Source organism: Myotis davidii, unplaced genomic scaffold (assembly GCF_000327345.1).
Source record: "Myotis davidii unplaced genomic scaffold, ASM32734v1 scaffold404, whole genome shotgun sequence".
In the NCBI taxonomy this organism is placed as follows: domain Eukaryota; kingdom Metazoa; phylum Chordata; class Mammalia; order Chiroptera; family Vespertilionidae; genus Myotis; species Myotis davidii.
In genome coordinates, this window is record NW_006295824.1 from 3,630,415 (window position 1) to 3,655,114 (window position 24,700).

The 24,700-nt window shown below is 39.3% G+C and overlaps 1 protein-coding gene and 1 long non-coding RNA gene across 5 annotated transcripts in view; one reads left to right on the forward strand and one right to left on the reverse strand.

Annotated features, from left to right (window-relative positions):
• The window catches only part of AADAT (aminoadipate aminotransferase), a 22,099-nt gene extending 13,987 nt beyond the window's left edge, over positions 1 to 8,112 (forward strand). For 3 of the 4 annotated variants that reach the window (XM_015568460.1, XM_015568461.1, XM_006770739.2), the window contains 5 exons: positions 757 to 818; positions 1,070 to 1,134; positions 2,557 to 2,663; positions 6,016 to 6,117; positions 7,561 to 8,112. In XM_015568460.1, the coding sequence (XP_015423946.1) occupies positions 757 to 818; positions 1,070 to 1,134; positions 2,557 to 2,663; positions 6,016 to 6,117; positions 7,561 to 7,602 (378 nt within the window). In that variant the 3' untranslated portion in view covers positions 7,603 to 8,112. The remainder of the gene's footprint in view (positions 1 to 756; positions 819 to 1,069; positions 1,135 to 2,556; positions 2,664 to 6,015; positions 6,118 to 7,560) is intronic. The other variant, XR_436019.2, reaches the window with a different exon arrangement.
• LOC107184234 overlaps positions 1 to 17,820 on the reverse strand; it is a 20,261-nt gene extending 2,441 nt beyond the window's left edge. Inside the window, exons 1-2 of the long non-coding RNA XR_001515061.1 lie at positions 17,804 to 17,820; positions 11,458 to 11,463 (exon numbers count right to left, since the gene is read on the reverse strand). This is a non-coding gene — a long non-coding RNA (uncharacterized LOC107184234). The remainder of the gene's footprint in view (positions 1 to 11,457; positions 11,464 to 17,803) is intronic.
• Between the last annotated feature and the right edge of the window lie 6,880 nt (positions 17,821 to 24,700).

Here is a 24,700-nt window from a genome sequence, read left to right on the forward strand (position 1 = left end):
TGTAAATTTCCTCACAAGCTTTGAGAAGTTATTGGCTCTATCCCGAATGCAACCATAGAATTAGATGTTAAGGATAGAATTGCTACCTAACTGCATAGAAGAATTTATGTAGAATAGGATGTTTGTTTGATATTTTACATTCCATAATGTACTTTATCGTATTTGGGAACTTTCTCTCTCTCTCTCTCTCTCTCTCTCTCTCTCTCTCTCTCTCTCTCTGTTACTAACAAAACTTCATTATCCATTCATGACATTTAGAACTTCCATTTTAGATAGAAAATCTCCAGATATATCATGTAATTTTATATATTACACCAGTATGTGTTTTATATATTTAGAGAGGAAGTGCAGTGTGGTAATTAATGGCATGGATCTGCAGCTGGGCCCTCTGACTCGCACCCAGGCTCTGTGACGAGCTGTGTGACCTCAGGAAGGTTAACAACCCTCGTGCCTCATTTGCTCATCAGTGAAATAGAAATAATAACCTGCCTACTAGGGTCATTACAAGGTTAAATTAGCTAAACTATTTTAATGCATTACCATAGTTTTTGGCACAGCAAGTACTCTATAAATATTTGTCACTTTATTAGCATTCTTTGTTATTAACATTTATTCTAAATCACTGACTGACTAAAGCTTGGTAGGGTCAGCTTGTTCTGTTTTCTTATGGTGGTTTACATAGACTCAAGAGTGACTGGCAGAAAACACCTGGTATAGGATGAAGCATGACCCCTGTTATTGTCTCACCTCTTTCAGCTCCTGGTATCACAGCTTCTTTACCAGTGGGGACAGGAGGGCTTCCTGGCCCACATAGAGAGGTAAGGCATTTCAGTTCCCATTTTCCACATAGAAATGGACTCTGCCTTATAATTTTCGATTTTTAATTATTCCATAATAAAGGGAAAAACGTAGTGGTAAAAAGCTTACCACCAGACAAGTCAAATAAACATGCTCTATTTCCTTATATGGCATTCATTTTCATCAAGATAGAAAATGGATTCTTATAGAGCCTCTTGGTTTCTGCAGTCAGTGTACTAAATACATCTTTTTCACTGTTTTCTTCATCTAGGGTTATTGATTACTATAGGAGGCAGAAGGATGCATTACTGAAAGCTGCAGACAAGTGGTTAAGTGGTGAGTAGAACATATACCCCCGTCCTGTGATAAACAGCAGTACCTAAGTAAGTGGGTGATAAACACTGCATAGTATTGTTAATAATCCCGGGGAAAAGAAACAAGAGTCCAGGAGTATTCTTGTCAAGAAAATATTACCCTCTAAATAACCTCAGAAGGAACAGCCTGCAAACCCTGACCCATTTCTACCTAGCTGCTGCGAAGAATTTGTCCCTTAAAAAAAACAAAAGACCAATCAGTGTAATAATCAACCAGCAATAAGTTAGTTCAAGCTAAATAACATCTATACTCAAAAATTTTTAGAGTTATTTCAAAATTTTCCTCTAAATAGAAGAGGAATTGTGAAAGAAACAACATATTCTTTTTCTAGCTGGATTATCGAAAGACAAAATACTAACACAGTCTACAGAGGATTTCTCATTACAAATGACTTGCCTTTTAATCACTAACCTCATTTATTTGTCTAATACTCTCTATTGCTAATTTAATTGCAGGGTGGGTTTAGTTTTGTATTAAAAATAAGAAAGTAAAATGAATTACATGGCTTTAATTATATCATGAAAAATACCTCTGGTATGAATAACAGTAAGCAAAATATATCAATCCCTTAATACTGTCATAACTTATTTCCTGTGAAGTATTGATAAAAATATAATTATTTTTTTGATAAAGAGTACTATTCTACCATTTTATACAGTGGAGCTAAAGAAAAGGTTTTAATCAACAGCAACAAAAAGATAATTAAAGTCAAAATAATTATCCTTCCTTCTTGGTTTCTCTATCCTCATACTCAATGAAACATAAAGCCTGCAAATGAAACTGGAATTCCTGATTTTAAGTACTTCTTTTCATAATTAATTACATTCTGATAAAAACTTTAATCCATGGGACTTCTAAACTATTACATAAATGATAGCATTGATTGAAACACTGGAAGAAACTAGAAAGAGTTGAAGAATCCTCTTCTAAAATTGAAAGAGTCATATTTGGCTCAGGTATGGGTCTAACTAAAGGAAGTAGACAGACACTAGACTTCTGGTGCCACCCTAAGTCTGACTAAAATTGTAAATAGGCACACACGAGTCTCCCTCCCTGCCTTCACCCCCTTTCTCACTTTTTTTTTTAATTTTATTGAGAGAGCGAGAGACATCAATTTGTCTCCTTTTACTTATGCACTCACTGGCTGAGTATTGGTTGTGCCCTGACCAACTGAGCTACCTGACCAGGGCTTACTCACTTTTTAAAAAAATAAAACTCAGACCATCAACTTTCAGGACTCATAAAACTATATATTTTTAAACGCTATCACTGAAGGAACTTTTATGGAAATACTAGTTTATAGTCATTGCAATTATGTCATTAAATCATATGTGCTATCAAATATAGCTTCAGCAGATATTTATTCCCTTCTTCTATTTGTAGGTTTGGCAGAGTGGCATGCTCCTACTGCTGGGATGTTTTTATGGATTAAAATTAAGGGCATTTCTGATGTAAAAAAACTGATTGAAGAAAAAGCCATTAAGAAAGAGGTAAAAAGGCAGAATTAGTTTTACTGTTACTTTAATGTAATTTCTTACTTAAATAAAAATGGAGAGAGATGTTTATCCTTGCCTACCACCCCAACTCATCATGTTTTAATATCAGGTATGTTATCTCATTATTAAAATCATAATAGATTTTTGGGTTACATAATTATTATTCTGGTCTAAATTAATGGAAATATAGTCGTTGATCTCAGCTGCTGGTGGGTTTAATGGCTAAGAGCACAGTCCCTGGAGCCACACTCCTTGGGTTTGAATCCCATTTCCACCCTTTACTGGATGTGTGGCTTTGGGCAAGTTACCCTCCCTGCGTTTTAGTAATAATGAGGCTTTCTCCCTCATAATGTTGTTATGATAATTTAGTCAATATAAATAAGCACATAGACTAGTAAATGTTCAGTAGGCATTAGCCTTTAGTATTTAAAATAGACCCCCCCCCCGCAATTATGAAAGGAAACCATATTCATGGTAGCAAACTTAGAAAAATATAATGAAAATTTTTTAAATAGCTCAATTTCACCACCCAGATTTTATGACCATTTGTGGTGTATTTATATGAAGAGCCTGTATATAGCTGATATTTTGGCTACGCAATTATTTCACATGGTTAAAATTACCCAGAAAAGTTTCTATCCTGCTGTTTTTACTTCAAATTAGCCCATGATGATTTCTTCTATGTTTTTTAATTCTCCCTTTGTACTTAAATCATAAGTCTATTTAGAGTTCATTCAGGGGCATTGAGTAATCTCAGAAATCCAAGTATTTTTCTGTATAGCTTTCCAATTTGCCAAATAAATTATCCTTTCTCTATTAATTAATTCTCTCACTATGTTTATCAGTCTTTTGTAAACACTAAGATCTATTTCTAGTATCAATTTTTGTCGTGAAGCAATAGAATAAATGATACAAAAGAACAGATTGTGTTGATGGTGGCAAGTGCCCTGCTAGTACCTATGAGATGAAGCAGTCTAAAGGTTAGACCTAGCAGCTGGCTGGATTTCTGTGCTAGCCCCACTCCCTTGGGAAACTCATTCATCCTCCATCTTACTGGAGGGAAAGACTCATGCTTTATGCATTGTTCTAATCCTAGCAACAGCACACAGTAGGTACTTACTAAATATGTAACTGGTTTATTTCAAAGAAATATATTTTAGTATAACAAATTAATTTTATATTTTATTTGGTTTTCTATCAATGCCATTATCTTTAAGAACATTTAATAAGTGGCTACTTATATGTATCTCTGAGCTACATGCTCAATAATATGAAGGATATAGACTTCATATTTTATTGCACTTTCTTTCAGTCCTCTTCATTTATTCCAGATATCCTGATAAACAGCAGTACCTATATAAGTGGGTGATAAACACTGCATAGTATTGTTAGTAGTCCCAGGGAAAAGAAACAAGAGTCCAGGAGTATTCTTGTCAAGAAAATATTACCCTCTAAATAACCTCAGAAGGAACAGCCTGCAAACCCAGACCCATTTCTACCTAGCTGCTGCGAAGAATTTGTCCTGTAAAAAAAAAGACCAATCAGTCTAATAATCAACCAGCAATATTAGTTCAAGTAAATAACATCTATACTCAAAAATTTTTAGAGTCATTCAAAATTTTCCTCTAAATAGAAGAGGAATTGTGAAACAAACAATTCCTGTTGCCTGTACCTTTACTTTTTCTAAATAATCTCCAATTTTTATCACCACTGCCTTAGCTCAGACTTTGGTCATCTTGCAGAGAGATTTTTACCACTCCCTCCTTCTCGTACAGCAATTTGTTTCTAGCACATCCCAAAACTTTTCGGCTAAATTGGGAAAATGATTTTCATTTGTTATTAAGGACACAAAAACCTATCTTCTGCCTTGAAATCTCTTCCCCAGAGCGCCCCCAAATAATTCCATTCCCTACTTCTCTTACCTTAGCAGACAGTACCCAGATTTGTACCATGTAACAACAAGCAGTTACTAATACTTTTGAATATCATGATTGTACATTAACAATCTCAAAGATTTAACATAATTGACGTTTATTTCTGACTCACATAAAATTTTCAAATAACTGACCTGTAGGCAACTGTACTCCAAGCAGTGATTCAGAGACCCTGGTTCCTTCCATCTCCTTGCTCTTCAGTCTTCAACACAGAGAGTCCACATGGCTACAAAATGGAAAGAGCATGGTGGATCACACAGGGGAAGAATTTTATGGATCTGGCCTAGAAGTAGCAAACATCACTTCACATCCATGATTGGATTTAATCATGTGTCCACATCTAATTAGAAAGAGGCTGGGGAACAGAATATATTTGCTGCCCAGGGGCAGAGGAAATGTGCTTTGCCACAGTGAGCTATCTGCCACAGTGGTCCTCAAGAATCACCGTGGTTTTCACCACTGCATCTTGACACACTTACTCAACATTATTATTCCTTTGCTTTATATAGTAAATTTTTTACCTTCTTTCAGTTCCTTTCTTCCCATCTCTGGGCCTTTACACTCTGTATCATCTCCCTAAAATATTCTTCTCCTACTTTTTGCTTGGCCAACACCTTTCATTTTCCAGCTTAAAAGTCACTTCCAAATTTGATAACTTAAAAATGGATCTCATTGTTTGAACTTAGTTTTCTAGTTAGAGTAAACATTTATTCATGGTTGTTACTGTTTCTATTTTTGTAAGCTGCCCTTTGCCTATAAAAGCTAGAATTCTGGTGTTTTTCTTCTGTTTCTATGCATTCTTCTTTTTTTTTTTTAATCCTCAACTGAGGATATTTTTTCCATTGATTTTCAGACAGAGTGGAGGGGAGGGAAGAAGTGAGGGAGAGAGAGAAACATCGACATGAGAGAGACACATTAATTGGTTGCCTCCCTCATGCACCCTGACCAGGACCAGGGATCCAGCCTGAAACTGAGGTATGATGTGCCCTTGACTGGGAATGGAACCCATGACCCTTTGGTCCACAGGCCAACACTCTAACTACTGAGCCAAACTGGCCAGGGCTCTGTGCATTCTTTCTTTTTCTTTTTTCTTTTCTTTTTTTTTTTTTGTCTAAAGTTTTACATATGTCTCCTGTTTCCGCAATTGATACCCCCCACCCAGCCATTCTGCATTCTTTATATGTGAAGATGTCATATTTGCCATATTTATTGTAAACATTTTTCCAGTTCCTCTGTGTTTATTTTTGTTTATTGTATGATATACAGGATTTTTACATAAAATTATTTTTTCCTTGTGATTTAATTGCCTTTAATTTTAAAAAGTCCTTCCCCATTCTGAGATTTGATTTACCTATATTTTGTTTCAGTTTTTCTTTAATGGTATGTCCCTTATTTTCCATAAACTCTCTTAGATATTAATGATTCCTGGAAATGCTTTCTACATTGACAGCTCAGCTCCTAGCCCTTACTTTAGAGCATCCTTCTCGCTGGCTTCTCCAGAACAAATGGATATAGTAAGTACAGTATTCTCTTCAGCATAACGCTAGATACCAGTTCTAATTTGTTGTTGTTGTTAATCCTCACTTGAGGATATTTTTTCCATTGATTTTTTAGAGAGAGTAGAAAGGGAGGGAGAGGAACACATTGATATGAGAGAGATACATCTATTTGTTGTCTCCCAAACATGCCCCGATGGAGGCCAGGGATCGAACCTGCAACCCAGGTATGTGCCCTTGACCAGGAATTGAACCCACCACCCTTCAGTGCAGGGGCCGACACTCTAACCATTGAGCAACACTGGCCAGGGCTCAATTCTGTTTTTTGGTGCATGTGTTCATTTTGTGAGTTACATTATGCTTTCAGGTCTTGGGTTTCTGGGGTGGGGGGAAAGTATTAGTTGAAAAGTCATGAACTACCATAAAAAGACACATTTACTTTGTTGCTAGACTTCTATAGACAAATGAAGATACTGACTTTAATTTTTTTGTTTTCAAGAATAGTTTTCAGACCTACTAAACAATGTTCATTGATCACCAATATATTATGAAGAAAATATCTTCTCTTCCTTCATAGAATTAACATGAGCCCAAAGTGCAAATTGAGGCCAGTGTCTCTCATTGAGGAAAAAAAATATAAACAAATCAAAGGGAATAATACTCTCAAATTAATCAGAAAGTCTAGCTTTAACCAAAATAATAAGAATCAAAGAAACAAGTTCCTCAGAACTGTATGTCTGGGAATCCAAGCAGAAGACCCATAAATTGAATGGTGCCATTAACCTTAAAATGAGTTGGTACCTATCTTTGCAGATGGATTGGTTCTTTATTTATTTGCTTTCTCATGTCATTAAATATGCTTTTCATAAGTTTTATTTTTTTGTTTTGTTTCATTTTCACCCAAGGATATGTTTTTATTGATTTTTAGAGAGAGAAGAAGGGAGAGATAAAGAAAGAGAAACATTGATGTGAGAAAAACATCAATTGGCTGCCTCTGTAGGCACCCCAACCAGAGATCAAACACACAACTTAGGTATGTGCCCTGACCGAGAATCGAACCCACATATACAGGGTGATGCTCCAACTAATTGAGCCACTCGGCAAGGGTTTATATTTTTTTTATATAATAGATTTGGGCAATTTCAACTATATAGAATGTATATGCAGGTGAGAGATTACATAAAAGAATAAAATAATATGTGGTGTAGAGAAAATCGAAAGTGGTGACCTTGAGGGCCACACGAACAACAAAATAAATATCCTGGGAATCTGATATGCTTATATATATTATGACACTGACGGCATCCGACCATGATAAAACTGATGCTACTAGTAAACTTGGTTTTCATTGCCTTATCTCACCCTTAGATGGATATTCTTTGTTTGAATTTTTAACATTCTGACAAACTTTTCCTAAATAGTACCCTACTTTCATTAATTCTTATCTATTTTCTATTTTAGGCCTTCCAGAGATTAGCTGAACTTATAAAAGAATCTGTGTGAAGACATCAACTCTTCATAGTACTCATGGACTTTTTAAATAAATTCAATGTTTTAGCAGCAAGAAATGATCATTGATTAAGACTTACAGATTGTGTTTCATCAAACATGTCATATCTGTAGTCATTAACTAGACAACTTTTAAAGTGCCCTTAAATCTACCATATTGCCAAAATATATTTCTAATCCATGTATACCTTTTGATAAATTTTCAACTTGAAAAAAATTATTTTTATCATGAATTTTATTGTAAAGAACTTTGTAACTGCTTTATAATTTCCCTTAAATTTTCTTTGAAACTAACATTTGCAGTAAATTATTTTGAAAATGTAAAAATATAAGTCCAAAATGGTATGTAATGTAAACTTTTTCTATGTTTTAGGAAAATATAATAAAATCTTGTTGCAAAAATTATTAGAATTTGACCTTTATAAATGATTTCAGTAAGAATACCACAGATTTTATGTTATGCCATAAAAATCCCTTTAAAATAAAATTTTGAAACTAAACATACCTAAAGGCATCAGACTTATTAATTCCAAGTAAGGAGGAGAAATCAGGACTTAGAAAAATGTACTACATTGCTTTTTCATAATACTGCACAATTTATAAAAATATTCTTATTAGTTATGTAATTTGAATCCATTACAACCCCTAGAGGTATTTACGACATATTAATTTGATTATTTTCTTTCTCACCTTTTAAAAGGTTTACTTTTTCCATCAGATTACTAAAGTAATATACACTTATTTAAAAATTTCAAAACAAGCCAGGAAATGTAAGGAATAAAGGAAAAGCAGCCACTTATTGTCTCACCCCCCACAGAAAATTTCTGTCAGCATTTATCATTGGTCGTTTTGGATATTTTTTATACATATTCATGTACCATATAAAAGAATAGGATCTCGTTATGGTAGTGTATCATAAATACCCTGTATTTTTTAATGCCGTGTTAACAAATGATCACATTGTTTCAAGATCCAGTAATTATAAAGTTATATTTCTTAAGGAATTAGGAAATTTATGTCATCCTTTGTGTGTATAAACTTCAGTATTATAATTTTTTTTCCTGGCATCCAATTGAGATGTTATTTCTTCCTACAGTTAAAGCTCTTGAGCAAAAATCATTTCAGAGCTCAAATCAGCTGGCTCAAATCCCTTTTTCTATGACAACCAATGGTAGTTATTTAGGAGATATTGTAAAGACGCAGAACCTGGAGGATTGAGATGGAGAACCTAAGAAGAAAGTGTAACTTAGAGTTAATAAAAGTAAAACTAGCCGCCCTAACCGGTTTGGCTCAGTGGATAGAGCGTCGGCCTGCGGACTTGGGGGTCCCGGGTTTGATTCTGGCCAAGGGCGTGTGCCTTGGTTGTGGGCATATCCCCAGTGAGGGGTGTGCAGGAGGCAGCTGATGGATGTTTCTCTCCCACTGATGTTTCTAGCTCTCTATCCCTCTCCCTTCCTCTCTGTAAAAAAATCAATATATATTTTTTTAAAAAACTAGCCTTCCACTTACTTTATTCAGTTTTTAACAATAACCAAAATTGCTTAGCCTGTATTATATAAATGAGTGCCTTGTTAGTCACCAACATGGAGTAACGGATTTATAAGTTGACTTGTAATCCCCAGTATTAACCACAATCTATAGGAATCTGTTTCTTCCAAGAGAAACAGAGAGAAAGGCAGAGAACACAGGTGACGACGAGAGTGTCCCTTAATATTTATGTTTGTCCATTGGCATTACCTTCCCCTGATACTAAGAACTAGAAAACTAGGGCCTCACTTGTTGTCATTGCCATTGCAAATGTTTCCAAACTTTAAAAAAGCAATTGGGCAGTATCAAGGAACATTAAAATGTTTATGTTCTTTAACACAATGTATGAGATACTGTGGATTGACTCGGCATAAATTCTGATTTCCTTCTTGTGTCTCTGAGCACTGAAACGTGAAATACTACCTTTGCAGACTCCCTGGAAGTTCCGGGTACGGCTCAAATTCCTTCATTCAGGTGCCTGGATTCAGAACTGAGTTGAAAGGGGGTCCAGGCAGGATGCAAGCATCCTCTTGCTGGCATAGTTGAGGCAGCGTGAGTTCATAGCTAGCCGCTTCTTGGTGGCTTCTGCTTCTGCAAGAATGAAATTCTGGGGCTAGAAATTGTTCCTGGAATCTCCATCTACTTTTTCAGCCATTCCAACAACGTTGAAACCACAGAATACATGCTAATAAGCACTTTTTGCCTAAACCGGCTAGATTAGTTCTCCTTAATGGCAACTGAAGGCCATTGGGCCAGTGTGTCAGGAGTCTCCAAGACCATCCTCAAGATTGATGGTTCCCTAAAAGGACCCAGAGGATGCAGAAATTGTTGTTTTTGCAGGTACAATTTATTACAGCAAAAGGATATATTAAGATCTCAAAGGGAAAAGGTGCATGCAGCAAAGTCTGCAGGAAACCAGGTACAAGCTCCCAAGAGGCCCCTCACGGTGGAGTCACACAGGATGTCACACGTCCTTCAGCAATGATGTGTGACAACATGTGCACAGTCTTGTCAACAAGGGAAGCTCACTTGAGCCTGGTTGTCCAGAGCATTGGGGGTCAGTCGCATATGCATAACCCTGTATGACTAACCTCAGTTACTGAGCTCCAAGCCCACAGAGGGCAAGCAGGTGTTCAACATGAATCACTTCGTTAGTATAAACCACCCAGAAAAGCTATTCTAGCATGGCTCATGACCCCACACATGCAAAACACTCTTTTCAGTCAGAATATTCCAAGAACTCGGTTCCCAGGAACCAGCCAAGGGCCAGTTAGGAAACAACCTTTCTAGGGAATGTTACTGTTTGGATAACCCAGAGCTGCTGAGTTATCCTTTCCCACCCACCAGAAATCCTATGTCTAAACATTTATAATAAAGAATGACCCAAAATATGGAAGAAACCAAAAACCACAAAGGTAGTAATTATAACTTAAAATTCTCTAACATGGCCCTTTAGTTTTATCACTTAAGATTAATGTCTTTAATATAACTTTGTTGATTTCAGAGGGAAAGGGAGAGGGAGAGAGAGGAAGAAACATCAATGATGAGAGAGAATCATTGATCGACTGCCTACTTCACTATTGGGGACCGAGCCTGCATCCCGGACATATGCTCCTGACCAGGAATCGAACTGTGACCTTCTGGTTCATAGGTCAATGCTCAACCACTGAGCCACTGTGGCCAGGCTAAGAATAATTTTTTAATGCCTTAAGCAAACGAGTCACACTTGTTTCATTTGGATAAACAGAGATTCTTAAAGGCAATAGTAAAAAATATATCTGTCAGAACTAGGGGGTAACTGCCACATAATGGAAAATCAAATTGGAAGTCATAACCACACAACAGCCATCACCAATTTGAATCTGGTCAAAAATTGCATAGGTTTAATTTCCTATGGTTAGTCTATGTAGCTTTTTTATGGCAGCCATGGTCACCATTCATGGTCCCCAGTTAACTGAAGCAGCTAGAAGCAGATGGCTATTTCAAGTTGGCCTAAAACGGAACAGTTATCACTTGGCATGGCTCTTTTTTGATTTGAATTTGAGTATTTACTTGTGGACCTTGGGAATTTCCTCCCCTCTAAGTAAGAAAGTCTTTAAAGTTTCCCTAGAATACTTTTACAGCAGAGTGCATCTTCAAGTTCCTTTTTAAATGCTAACTAAATCTTCAGTGGGTAGCCATTATTAACTTTATCAAAAGTGAGTGCAATTAAAAATTTTAGAGAATCTAAAAATCTCCATGAAAATCAAATATTGGCTGAACCTCTCATTTTAACTAGTGATATGTATTTATGAAGAGTTTATGTTTCCTGAGGTCAAGAACTTCCTTCTCTGGCTAAATTGCTTTTCTTTCCTATTTCTGCCTTCAAATTGTTTAATCCCCATTTTATATCATGTACTTTTTGTGAACAGTTTAATTCTTTTTTTAACTTGTAATTTACAATTGAAATTGAGAAATGTAAATACTAACCTGAAATATGGTCATAATTTCAGCAACACTTCGTATTTCAATAGTGCCTTTGCCCAGACACTATAATAGTGTGTTCATTGGAGTCCTTGGAAAAGCAATAGAAATTAGAACCTAACAGAGCTCTAACTGTTACATGTAAGGCAGAAACTAAGAGAAAAGAAGAATATTTTTGCCTACACTTCAGGGATATGGGAACCTGATGTGAGTGTGCAGTGCTCTGGGTACCCTCCTGCTTGTGGCGGGGCAACTGTCCACCAGCCTCAGCCCCCAAAGACTTGCCACAGGGTCTTCTTTCCAAAGCTCCTGGAATCCTACCAGAGCCATCTCAAGAAGAAGGCAACAGAGTAGCAGGGCACCTATGATTCCATAGACACCTAACTACCACCCTTCCAGCAATGTAATTCATAGCAGAAAGTTAAGAAAGAAGAAGGGAGGGCAGATCTGCACACACTTGACCTGGCAACTTTAGTTCCAAGAATTTATCTTAAGGAAATAATTTCAGAACTTCCATCACAGCGTATATTAGTGAAAGAATGAAACCTTCTAGATGTTCAGCCACATCAACCTTCCTTCTAGTGCCCCTACCTGGCCCTACTTCCTTCACCTGCTAATTCCTACTCACCCTATAGGGCTCAGTTTAATTTCCACTTCCTGAAGGAACCCCGCCTTGGGCCCCAAGACAAGGTAAGGGCCTCCTGTGAGCTACTCACATAGTCCCCTATCTTTTTGTAGCATTTACCACAATAACAAGTAATTAATTGTGTAATTATTAGTTAATGTCTGCCTGTTTCCTTCTCTTCCCAGACCATAATCTTTGTGAAGACGTAAATTGTCTCCATTTTCTTTACAGCTATACCCTCAAAGTCTGTCACAGTGCTTGGCAGGTAGCAGGCTCTCCAAAAATGTGTGTTGCTATTGGATTGTTCACTCTAAATGGTGAGAGGGGGTGGGGGAAGTAATACAAACATTAAAAATAAAAATAAATAAATGGGTAAATTTTATGGTATGTGTTTGTGATACATCAATGAATAAAGATCCTTGTTATCACCTGGCCTGGTATGGCTCAGTGACTGAGCATTGACCCAGGAACCAAGAGGTCACTGGCTGATTCCTGGTCAGGGCACATGCCCAGGTTGCAGGCTTGATCCCCAGTAGGGAGCATGCAGGAGGCAGCCAATCAGTGATTCTCTCTCATCATTGATGTTTCTATCTCTCTCTCCCTCTCCCTTCCTCTATGAAATCAATAAAAAAAAATTAAATAAAGATCCTTGTTATCATGGAGCTTACATCCCAGCATGGGAGATTGACCACAGGTAATAAACATAAGTATATACACTATACAGTATGTGAAAAGGTAAAAAGGACCATGCGTGGCAGAAGAGGGTTTGGGGGTGTTAGGGAGAGGCGTGCTACAGGGAGACTTTGTTGTTGTTGTTTTTATATACATTTATAATGTTAATTTATTTCCAATTTCACACATCAGGCGAGGTGAGCTGTGTCTCAGAAGATGGAATATAAACATCTATTTGGGCCCTCATTCAAGAAGTCAATTTATTAACAGTATTAAAAGTACCTCAATATAACATGGCCTGCACATGGCTTGTGGCAGGCACCATGGCAGGTAGCAGGTTTAAGTGGGGAAGTTAACCTAATCCTTTGAGAAGGTAAGCAAAGACTCAAGAGAGGGAGCTAGTCAAGCAGGTGTTTGTGTAAGCAGCAACCCCAAAGCAGGTTTGAGCTTCACCTGTTCAGTGTGGCTGCTGCAGAGCAAGCAAGGGAGCGTGCCTTAGAAGAGAGTGGGGTGGCTGGAGAGTGTCTTATTGCCAGGGTACAGCTTTCACTCCGTGAGGGGTGGGGAGCCATCATGATTTTGACCCGAAGAGAGAGGTCTCCTGAGAGAATGGTGGCTCAGATCAAAGAGAGGGCAGAATGGGTGGTTAGGAGAGGTTAGTGTCCATAATTTTAAAAAATAGAGCCAACCGGATATCCTACGGGTTGAATGTGAGACATGAAAGAAAAAGGAATCAAAAAACAAAGCGTTGGGCTAAGCAACTGGGGAATGGCATTGACAATAACCAAGAGGAAGGCAGAGGGTGAGGCTGGTTGCAGAATTGGAGTTGAGCTTTGGACGAGTTATTTTTGAGAAGTCTAGACATCTGTGACAGTTTGTTTTCAACTCATTATCAGTAGCACTCTCTTCTGAAGCACAGCAGGTCCTCAAATAACGCTGTTTGTTCACTCACATTTTGTTATTACAGTGATGAAAAAAAATCGATGCCTGCTGGCCTGAGGCCACAGTCTGTGGAGTTTGCACAGTCTCCCCTCGTCTGCATGGATCTTCTCCAGGGTCTCTGGTTTCTTCCCACATCCCCAAGTCGCACATGTCAGTGACTGGTATGTCTTCATTGTCACCGTCTGAGTATGAGTGTGGATGGGAGTGCACCCTGCAATGGAAGGGTGCTCTGCGTGGGTCCTGCTTTGCACCCTAAGTTGCTCAGAGAGGCTCCAATCACACAAAACCCTGAACTGGAATAGCAGGTTGGAAAACTTGTTTTTATTAATCTTTCATTTACCTGCCCACATGTATCTGATAAGAGATGGGACTATATTTCCCAGAGCTCCCTTCCCCATCAAAGTCAGCCAATGAGAGGCCTGAGATTTGAAGCCCCTGTCCTCTGGAAGTTGTTAGGTTCCTGTGATTCCAGCAGCTCCATAGCTTTGCTGCTGCCTGAGAGAGTTGCGGGGTGGGGGGGTGGGGGGGTGTCCTGCAGTGCTTACTGCAGGCTAAAGCAGAAGTGACAATTCTTTTCTTGTTAATTTTTATTAAATTTATTGGGGTGACATTGGTTAATAAAATTATATAGGTTTCAGGTGTACAATTCTATAATACAGCATCTGTATATGGCATTGTATATTCACCACCCCAAGTCAAGTCTCCTTTCAAAACCATTTATGCCCCTCTACCCTCTTATACTTGCCCCCACCCCCGTTTCCCTTCGGTAATCACCATACTGTTGTCTGTGTCTATGAATCTTTGACAATTCTTTTGCCTGCCCCTCCCCCAGCCTTCTCACCATTGTTTTAACTTCCAGACCCCTTTATCCAAACCCTTCATACTCAGATGCATAGTGGGTCTTCTGATTTCCTAATTTATAAAGTATCCAGATGGAGATGTGAAGTCAGCAGTTGGGAATGTCCATTGCGAGTTTGGGAAAGAGGCCAGGGCTGGAGATGAGATTTGGGAGTCGTCAGCAAATATGGATGTTTTAACCTTGAGCTTGAATGATCACCAAATGTAGAGAGAAGTTCAAGAACTGACCTTGGAGCAAACCAACACGGACAGTCCAGTCCAGGAAAGGAGAGACCGAGTCGCCTGAGGAGGAACCAATGAGGCAGAAAGCCGGGCCAATGCAGTGCTCAGGAGAGAATCACCAACTGTGCCAAGTGCTGCTGGTGGGTGAATTAGCCAAGGGCCGAGAATTGGCTCATTGGATCACGCAAAGTGAAGGTCACTGGTGACCTAGACAAAAGAAGTTGTTTGAAGTGGAGGGGGGTTGTAATGCTGGTTGGAGTGGGTTTAAGAGACAATGGGATGGTCCTGGCCTGTGTGGCTCAGTTGGTTGAGTGTCCTTCTCTGTACCAAAAGGTTGCAGGTTTGATTTCCGGTCAGGGTACATTGATGTTTCCCTCCTCTCTTTCTCTCCCTTCCTCTCTCTCTAAAATCAATGAAAAAAAAAAACAAACATTTTTTTTAAAAAAGAGAGCGAATGGGAGGAAAAGAATTGCCCTCAGCTGTGTGCACTGCCGAAAGCACGGTGGTATACATGAAAACATGAACAAGCAATAGCTCTGGGTTGTGAGGTTACCAGTAAGGTTTTGTCTCCTGTATTTTTTTATTGATTATCTGAAATGAACATGCAATCCTTCTATAATAAGTAAAAGTTATTAGCAACATCCCTCTCTTAATGCTTCAACCACTGGCCTGTGCTGTGAGGCTGACTCTTTAGTTCCAAGGGCTCAGGTCTTAAGAAATAAAAATAGAAAGTTCTCAGGTGTGAGTGTCTGTTCCCTTGCTCCGCCTTCCCAAGAACACCAAATGAACATCTAGGCTGCTGTTCCCCAACTTCAATTACTGAGCATCAATTATTGAACATTTTGAAATTAAATGACAACTTGAAAATTCTTTTTAATAAGTAAAACAAATATTTATGGACTTGCTAAACACTACATTTAAAAAGAGGAATGCACTAGCTGGTTTGGCTCAGTGAACAGAACATTGGCCCATGAACTGAAGGGTCGGGGATTGGATTCCGGTCAAGGGCACATATCTCGGTTACAGGCTCCATCCCCAGCCCTGATTGGGGCTTGTGTGGGAGGCAACCAATCGATGTGTCTCTCTCACATCAATGTTTCTCGCTCAGTCTCTCTCCCTTCCTTCCACTCTCTCTAAAAATCAATGGAAAAATACCCTTGGGGGAAGATTAACACACACACACACACACACACACACACACGAATGTGCATGTCAAATGCTTAATTTGCACCATGAACACCATTTACTCAGGAGAGCCAGAGACCTATCCAGCTGTTAACTCCATTGAGAAAAGAGGGCTAATATGAGAAATTTCAGGCACTTGAAAATTGCAAGACCTAAAAAGATAAAAAAGGAACCTTGGGACATCCAAATGTGACATTATATATCAGCCAGGAACGTCCCCTTGTGGGGATGAAAATAGCTGGGAGATTTTTGGAAACTGCTTCTACAGAGGAGCTCTTTTCCTCATCCTGTATTCCCAGCAGCTCTCCCAGTAACTGCATGTGGTTGGCACCTACTAATATTTACTGAACTAATTACCTTACTTGCCTCTTCTTTACTGAAGTCATGATGATTACCCCCTCTTTCTGGCAAATATAAAGTTGGGTTTAATGAGCACACTAATTACAGACGAGTAAAGCTAGAGAAGTTTCTGAGGACCCATGGGGGCATTGCTCTCCAGCCTCCGGATGATTTCTGGAGGCTGTCATGCTGTGTTGATGCGCTAAGTTTCTAGTCCCTGGGATTGCAAAGTCTGTCTGGCAAGAAAGGGGGTCTTCAAAAGTGAAGAAAACAATGTACAAAATGGATTAGGCACCTGGCTGGAGTGGCTCTGTGGATTGAGTGTTGTCCCATAGACCAAGAGGTCCCGAGTTCAATTCCCAGTCAGGGCACATGCCCGGGTTGAGGGCTCCATCCCCAGTAAGGGGCGTGCAGGAGGCAACCAATCACCGATATTTCCATTTCTCTCTCCCTCTCCCTTCCTCTCTGAAATTAATAAAAATGTTTTTTAATGGGCTAGGTAATATAAATGAGGTGGAAAGTCATAGTCACACCTTGGTGAATCTTCTAACTACTGATGATAGACAAAAAGAGTAAAGCCTTCTAAGGCTAATAATAATAATGAAGCTAAGTGCTGCTCATGAATTTCCTAATTTAATGCTCAAAACAACTGGAAGCAGAATTATTACCCATATTTTAAAAATGAGGAAACTGAGGTTCTTGGGTGGCCTGAGTAATGGGTGACCCCAAGGCTGTGCTTGGAGCCAGCCAGAGGAGTGGGGGACAGTGCAGGCTGGGGTCCTACAAGGGGACACAGCAGCATTCCCAGTATGTTTGTGCAGTTTGGTCAGAAAAAGAAGATGCCGAGGAGAACAATTCTTCAGGTTTAGCAGCACTGAGCCACCTCTTGCCTACAGATATGTTCCTGGCACACAATTACCGGAGAGTAAAAGCCTAAATCAAACTTAGACTCTACAGCAGAAACTCAGAAGTATATAGCCATTGATGGTCATCAAGAGGCAAGGATAAACATGAAAGGCTTGTAGTTATGACAATTATTAGAACATTGAACTTCAATACTTTGCAACAACCTAGGAAATCTCAAAAGTCTGTATGTAGGATTGCTTCAAACTGTATTACATTCCTGTGCTGTTATGAAAATGTCCTTTATTTGAAATGTAAAATGAAGTAACAAATCTTAACCAGCAGGTGGCAGGCTTACCCCACAACTTCTATAAAAGCTTGCAGAAAGGATTATAGTACATTTTTAATTCTGAATGATAACCATTACAAAAATCCAAATATATCTTATATTTAACATAAATTGTGAATACAATGTTATTTGATAATATAATGACCTGGAGATTCATGAGTAATGTTGACTAAATCTGTTCATTTAATTAACTGCAGGAGTACAAGATAATACATTTGGGTATTGATATAAATCATCAAGACATTTCTGTACACTAGATATAAAGTACAATGTCTAAGCCATTCTAATTAATAGTATGGGGAAAGACATATGTTTAAATATTGATTTTCCTATTAAGATATTTAATATATTCTGTCTTCTTATGTGAGATCTGTATTAATTTTATATTACATACTCCTGTTTCATTTAATCCATTAAAAATGTTTTCATTCATTCTAGAGGAATATTAAAATGTATTTTTAACCTTTCCTAAAGGTTAATATGTTCTTTCAATTTGTAGAAATATTTAAAAGTACACGTCACATACTGTTCAAAGTTAAAATGGCAAATCTCATTCGATAATCATGGTAAATGTGTGTTTACTCTCAAAATATTTGCTGAGTCTAGTACAGTGAGATAACACATTGTTCATCTACTGACCTTATCTATATTAAGACAATCTCTGGTTTCACTATCCAACACAATAAGTTAACCATCATGCCCCACCCCCACAGCATGCTGGGCACTTAGAAGGAAAAGAGATGGTTCCTCCCGTCAAGGAGCACATAACCTTCTCACAGAGACAAGGCCAATAGAGTGTGATGTCCCTGGGAGCTTTCTAATATGATTACACACACATTCCCACCAAAAGGCTTACATCATCAAAGTGGAAAATGGCAGCTAGTTTGACTTTGGGGTAAGGAATGGTCAGCTGGCCACTCATTAACTCAGCTACTCTTACCACCTCACTCCACAGCCCAACCCCCATACATTCACACAACTACTCCTCAAAACTCAAGTGATTAAAACACATATCTCAGAAAAGTTTCCTGTGCCTATCGGCGTTCCTTTTAATAACAGAGCCAGAAAATGTTCAATCTACCAATGCCAGGAGTCTTATAAATGCATGGCATGATAAAAACATAAGTGTCCCGACCTGCGGGACAACAACGGGGGAACCAAGAGACACCCTAGGAGAATGAGGCAAGCAAGGGACACGAAAGAATGGAGGCAAGACAGGATTCTGATCAAGCCTCAAACTTTATTCTTACAGCGGCAGAATATATAAGGTGATAGGTACATCTCAAATGTCAGCTGATACAAATCAGGAGACAGAATGGGCCACGTTGCTGAAGGTTGCTGGTACAGAGTGCAGCGTTGGGCAGTCTGCTGGTGAGAACAGCTAAGGAAGATTGCCCATGGTGAGAAAGGGGAGCTGGAGCAGGGATGGTGGGGGAGATTCAGAGAAAGAGAAAGAAAAAGAGAAGGACCACATTTGCATTGGGAAAGAAACATGAAGAAAAAAAAAAGAAGAAAAAATTTATTATGGAATATTTTGAGGACCCTTTACCTAATTTAATTTTTGAAATATGTAATATGCCCTTTATTGCCCAATGATCCCATGTGGAAAATAAGAGGGTTGCAGCCAATAATCTTCCAGGATCCTACTGGTGCTAACCTTCCGTAGTTGATTATCTTCATGTCAATCACACCTTTAGGGGCTGAACCGTGCCACCTCCCCAAATTGATCTGTTGAAATCTTCACTCCAAGTACCTCAGAATGTGACCTTATTTGGAAATAAGGTTGTTGCAGATGTAATTAGCTAAGATGAGTCACAGTGGGGTAGGGTGGGCCACTAACCCAACACGAGTGAATGTCCTTACAAAGGGGAATTTGGACAGGGACACGCACACAGAGAGAATGCCATGTGAAGGCTGGAGCTGTGCTGCGGCAAGTCAAGGAACTACCAGATGCCAGGAGTGGCTGGCACAGATCCTTCCCTACGCCTTCATAGGGAGGATGGCTCTGCTGACACCTTGATCTTGAATTTTTAGCCTCCGGAACTATGAGGCAAGTTTCTGGGTAAGCCACTCAGTTTGTGGTTCTGCTGCAATAACCCCAGCACACTAATCATACACCTCAACCAAAATTCACTGTCTTTCTCTCAATATTTTCTATGTATAAACACAGACCGTGAAATCCAGCCTAAGTAGTCAAATGCAGTCAGCACATTAGAATTGCAAATTAGGGGGAAATTGTTTCATGCAGAGGTTGTATACATTCAAAGGCTGGGTAAATCCTCCTTTGCCAATTTAAAATGAAGCATTGGCCTGCAGACTCAAGGCTCCCAGGTTCGACTCTGGTCAAGGGCATGTACCTGGGTTGCGGGCACATCCCCCAATGGGGGGTGCGCAGGAGACAGCTGATCGATGTTTCTCTCTCATTGATGTTTCTGGCTCTCTATCCCTCTCCCTTCCTCTCTGTAAAAAATCAATAAAATATATTTTTTAAAAAATAAATACATAAAATGAAGTCTGGCTGCCGATGGAGGCCAGTGACATAGCAAAAGGGACCAGATTGCAGGGTTTCGAATCATGTGGAGGGCTGGCTGCACTGCTGTTCTACCAATCAACAGCATGTGTGGGACAAACATCAGCTTAACTCTCAGTAGTCACTGCTTTCCTTGGTCACTCTCCTTGTTCCTGGTCACACAGAGCATCAGCTGGCATACGGAGCACCAGGTGTCCAGGACTGGCTGTCCCCTGACTGCTAACCTGAAAGACAATCAGTGTTCCACGCCCTGACCCATGACTCTCCATCTTCGGTGGCAGTATTGTGTTAATCTGAAACACTGTCCACATCTCTTTGTCTGGTGATTTATTTTACTGACCTCTCTATTTCCAAGAAGGACTTGAGGTGACTTAAAAACAAAAACACCTGGCCAGCACGTACATTCTGAACTGTGTGGTCTGAAATGGGCAGGGTAGTTACACATAAAGTCTGTTTGTTTGGGGTTTTGTTTGAAGAATTGAAAGACTTTCTCAGCTACCTAATGAACATGTATGCCTATCTGTGCTATTAGAAGACATGTGCTTTCAAACTCTAAAATAATAGGTTTTATCTGCCAACATTATCACATAGAGCAGATAATCAGAGGTAAACTGATCAATGTAAATGGTAAAGAAAAGGTGGGGGGAAATGTTCTCATTTCTCATTCTTATTATCTCCAGAGCACATTTGCCTTTAACAGGCTCAGTGACACAATAGAACTCCCTATGCAGGAAAACTCACTGTGGAAATGGTGCTTTCTTTCTTTGTTTGTTTGTTTCTAATTTGTTCTTGTACTAACTCTAAATATGGTAAAAACTAAAAAATATGAGATAGGAAAAAAGTAAGATAATGGACAAATATATAACAGGAAAACAAGGAGTATAAAGAACAGGAGAAATAAAATAATTGAGTGAATAAGTAATTTTTTTAATAGAGAAAAAAACATTCAAGCACTACAACTCCTTACAAATATTTACACAGAGAAATGCAATTCAAGAAAAGAGGTAGGGGTGAGGAGTAACTTCAAAGTTTTAAAATATTTTATAAATTGATTTTTTTAGAAAATTTTAAAGTAAAACAAGAATTTTGATGAGAAAATAATACTCATAGTCCTTTTCTGTAGATTCTCTGAATCATCCTAGTGTCCCCAAACAAACAACAAACAGAACTGTTTATTCAAAAGACATATATATATGCCACGGTTGCATTCTAATCACGGTTCCATATATACCACGTACAAACTACGCCATGGCAACACAGCCCACTCTGTTCCGAAAGCTGCATTAAATTGCATCTTTACAAGGAAAGCTCAGTCCTTCGTCATAGTAGCACGCCGCATTAGCATGGCACAAACGTTGGCTCCTCCTTAAATTGTTCCTTAGTTGTCCTGATGTAAGCTAATTCCTCTGTATTGGGAAACATGAGTCAGAGTAGGGATAACACTATGTACTAGACAAATGTTTTCTGGAACCATACCATCTGAGTCACTTGGGGCTGCTTTAACAAAACGCCATAGGCTGGGTGGCTTAAACAACAGACATTTCTTTCTCTTAGATCTGGAGGCTGTAAAGTCCAAGCTCAGGGTGCCAGCATGGTTAGGTTCTGGTGAGATCCCCTCTTCCTGTCTTCTCACTGGATCCTCACCTGCAGAGAGAGGATCCTTTCTTAACTCTTCTTCTAAGGGCATTAATCCCATCATGAGGGCTACATCCTCCTGACCTAACTACTCCTGATACCATCCTAATACCATCACATTGGGGGTTAGAGCTTCAACATATGGATTTTTGAGGACACAGCTCAGGCCATAGCACAGATACAGGACTAACCCAGTTTGCCTGCCCTATGAGGTCCTCTCCCATGTAAATTACTCATGTGTGCACAGCTGGCACACCAATCCAGCAGGACTCAAACCAATGGGTTTTGACTCTGCACCTCTGCTAAGATGGTACTACATGTGTCACTCAAACATGGTGGTATGCTGTATGCATTTATGTAAAAAGCTTTAAAATGAACATTTATACACCATACAGTCAGGACATTCCTACACAACACCGCAAGCACTTGAGAAAAGGACCACTGTGCCTGTTTTGTAAATGAAGAGCAAGTCAAATGGTGAGCACCCACAGGTGGCAGGAGAAAAGTATCCATGGTAGGCCAGCCAGAGGGCACTGGCAGGACTCACAGTAAGATAATGGGCAAATATATAACAGGAAAACAAGGAGTGTAAACAACGGGAGAAATAAAATAATTGAGTGAATAAGTACTTTTCTATATAGAGAACTAGAGCCCAGTGCATGAAATTCATGCACGGGTTGGGTCCCTAGTGGCCACCGGCCAGGGCCTCCCTTCCCGTGGTTGGCTGGCCTGCCCTGCCCCCCGATGGGGGGGTAAGGCTAATCGGGGGCAGGGCCGGCCGGGGGGAGAGGCTGCAGGCAGTTGGTGGGCCACCCCCGGTCGAACTCCTGGTTGAACTCTCTGTCAAGGGGACAATTTGCATATTAGGCTTTTATTATATACGATTACTCTCACTCCCAAGTAATTCAGCAGCTGGAGGTCCAGCTACTCTGCCACCATAGAATGCCGAACCTGCCAGATAGGGGTTCATTATATTCCACTCCAGGTTGTGGATATTAAATGTTATTAAATGAGAAGAGCACAAAAACTCATGGAACTCGGGGAGTCCCTGCTCTCCATTATTCAGTTTTCACTCAACAACATGGCACGTAGCAGTGCTCTTGTGATCCCCAGAAAACCATTCTGTAGCTGGAGCTCGAAGTGAATCTGGTTGCTAGAATAAGCCAGCATGGGCACTGATATTAGGAGCCTGGCATCTAAACTGTGAGGTTTCAGGAAAAATCTTGCAAGGGTTTTGATCATCCAGGTTCCTTAGGCAGGTTACAAACAGCCCTGGATAACACTTACATTAGTAAGGATGTCATTAAAGGAAAGGCTGGGAAGCATACAGTGCACTCACACAAATGGAACAGAAATAATACATCTTCTGTCCAAAACCATTATTAATAATGAACTTCAGACAGATAATCAGCTTCAGTTGGCCCACCAGATTTTGCATTTTTTCTGATAATGGTGACAAGCTGCACTAATCCTCTACGCCTTATGCAATCTCCCATGTGAGACGATCTTAAAACGGTTAGACAGAGGCTCCCTAAAACCAAAACAAAGTGAGATTAAATTCCAAACGTAAATGATGTCTCGGTTTTACTGCCCCACTGTCGTATGTTGGGATCTGAGAGCAGTGACCCCCTGAGGTAATACCCTGAATGCAGAGGCTGGATGTGGCCTCTATCCTCAAGGAGTTTTAACTAGTTTGGGACTATAGGCAATGTATGTTAAAGGTATTTTGCATAAGACAATTTTAATGTACCAGATAAAAATAAAATCATTTAATTTGCTGTTCCATAAAATTCTTAGACTGATTTAAAATGTAACATTTTATATTTTTATTGTTGCTGATATTTATTCTTACTACAATCTTGTCACTAAAAATGTATTCATCATGCTCAAAGTTTTTATTAATCTTCTACCATAAATAACTCAAGGGACAATAGCCATTCTCCAATGTTCTTTTATCGTTTAAAAACAAAGGGCATTCTAGTTCTTTTGTAAATGAACTGTCACAATAAATTACTCAATGTTCCTAATTTGTTACATAAATCCAGCATATTTATTTTATAATAAGTTAAAATGTATTCATTAGAGTTGATTTTTCCATTTATTTTCAATATTAGTTTCAGTGGTCCAAAATACTTCACTAATCCATTCTAAGGCTCATTAATTATATGGCTAGTTTCTTGTGATGACATTAAGAGCCAAGTGTACTGGAGCCAATGTAACATTGCCCAGCTTACTACTTCATCACAGGAGTGCTGGTGATCTACAGTCAGTCATCTTAATATTTAGCATGACACCAGGTGACAGTTAAATGCAACAAAAGAAAAATGTTCTCACTCTAAAACTATCGATATGCATTTATAGATATTAAAAATATTGATCGCATTTCAAGTTGCACTCAGTTGACAAGAGTAGAAAGTGAAGATACACATACCCCCTTCTTAACTTCCTCTTTCCTGCCACTCAGGGGTCCCGCCTATAGCCTCTCAAGGAACTCATGGCTCTAACTGCAACTCTAAATTGAACTACTCTGAGAGGCCTCCTGGCTTTTGAGGGGCTCTGAGGAGATCCCCAGGAGATTAGGTATCTTTATCAGGACTGGGTCGGGTGTCAGTAACAGGTGCTTGGTGAAGCAGAGATAATTAGAGGACAGTGGGGGAGTCCATGCATTTCAGCCCCAATACCAGGCTTCAACCTGGTGCCACCATGAAGGGTTGGGAGGTTGGAGGGAAGTTAAGGGCAATGGCAAATGACCACTACATTTTTCCATCATCCTCAACCCTGATGACAATAGTCAGGGGCCATGAAACAACAGATGGAGCCTGAAGCATGATAGAACACTCCTCATCCAGGGTGACCTTGGGCACACAGAAGGTCCCAGCACCCTGTTCCTTTGGTCTTCAGC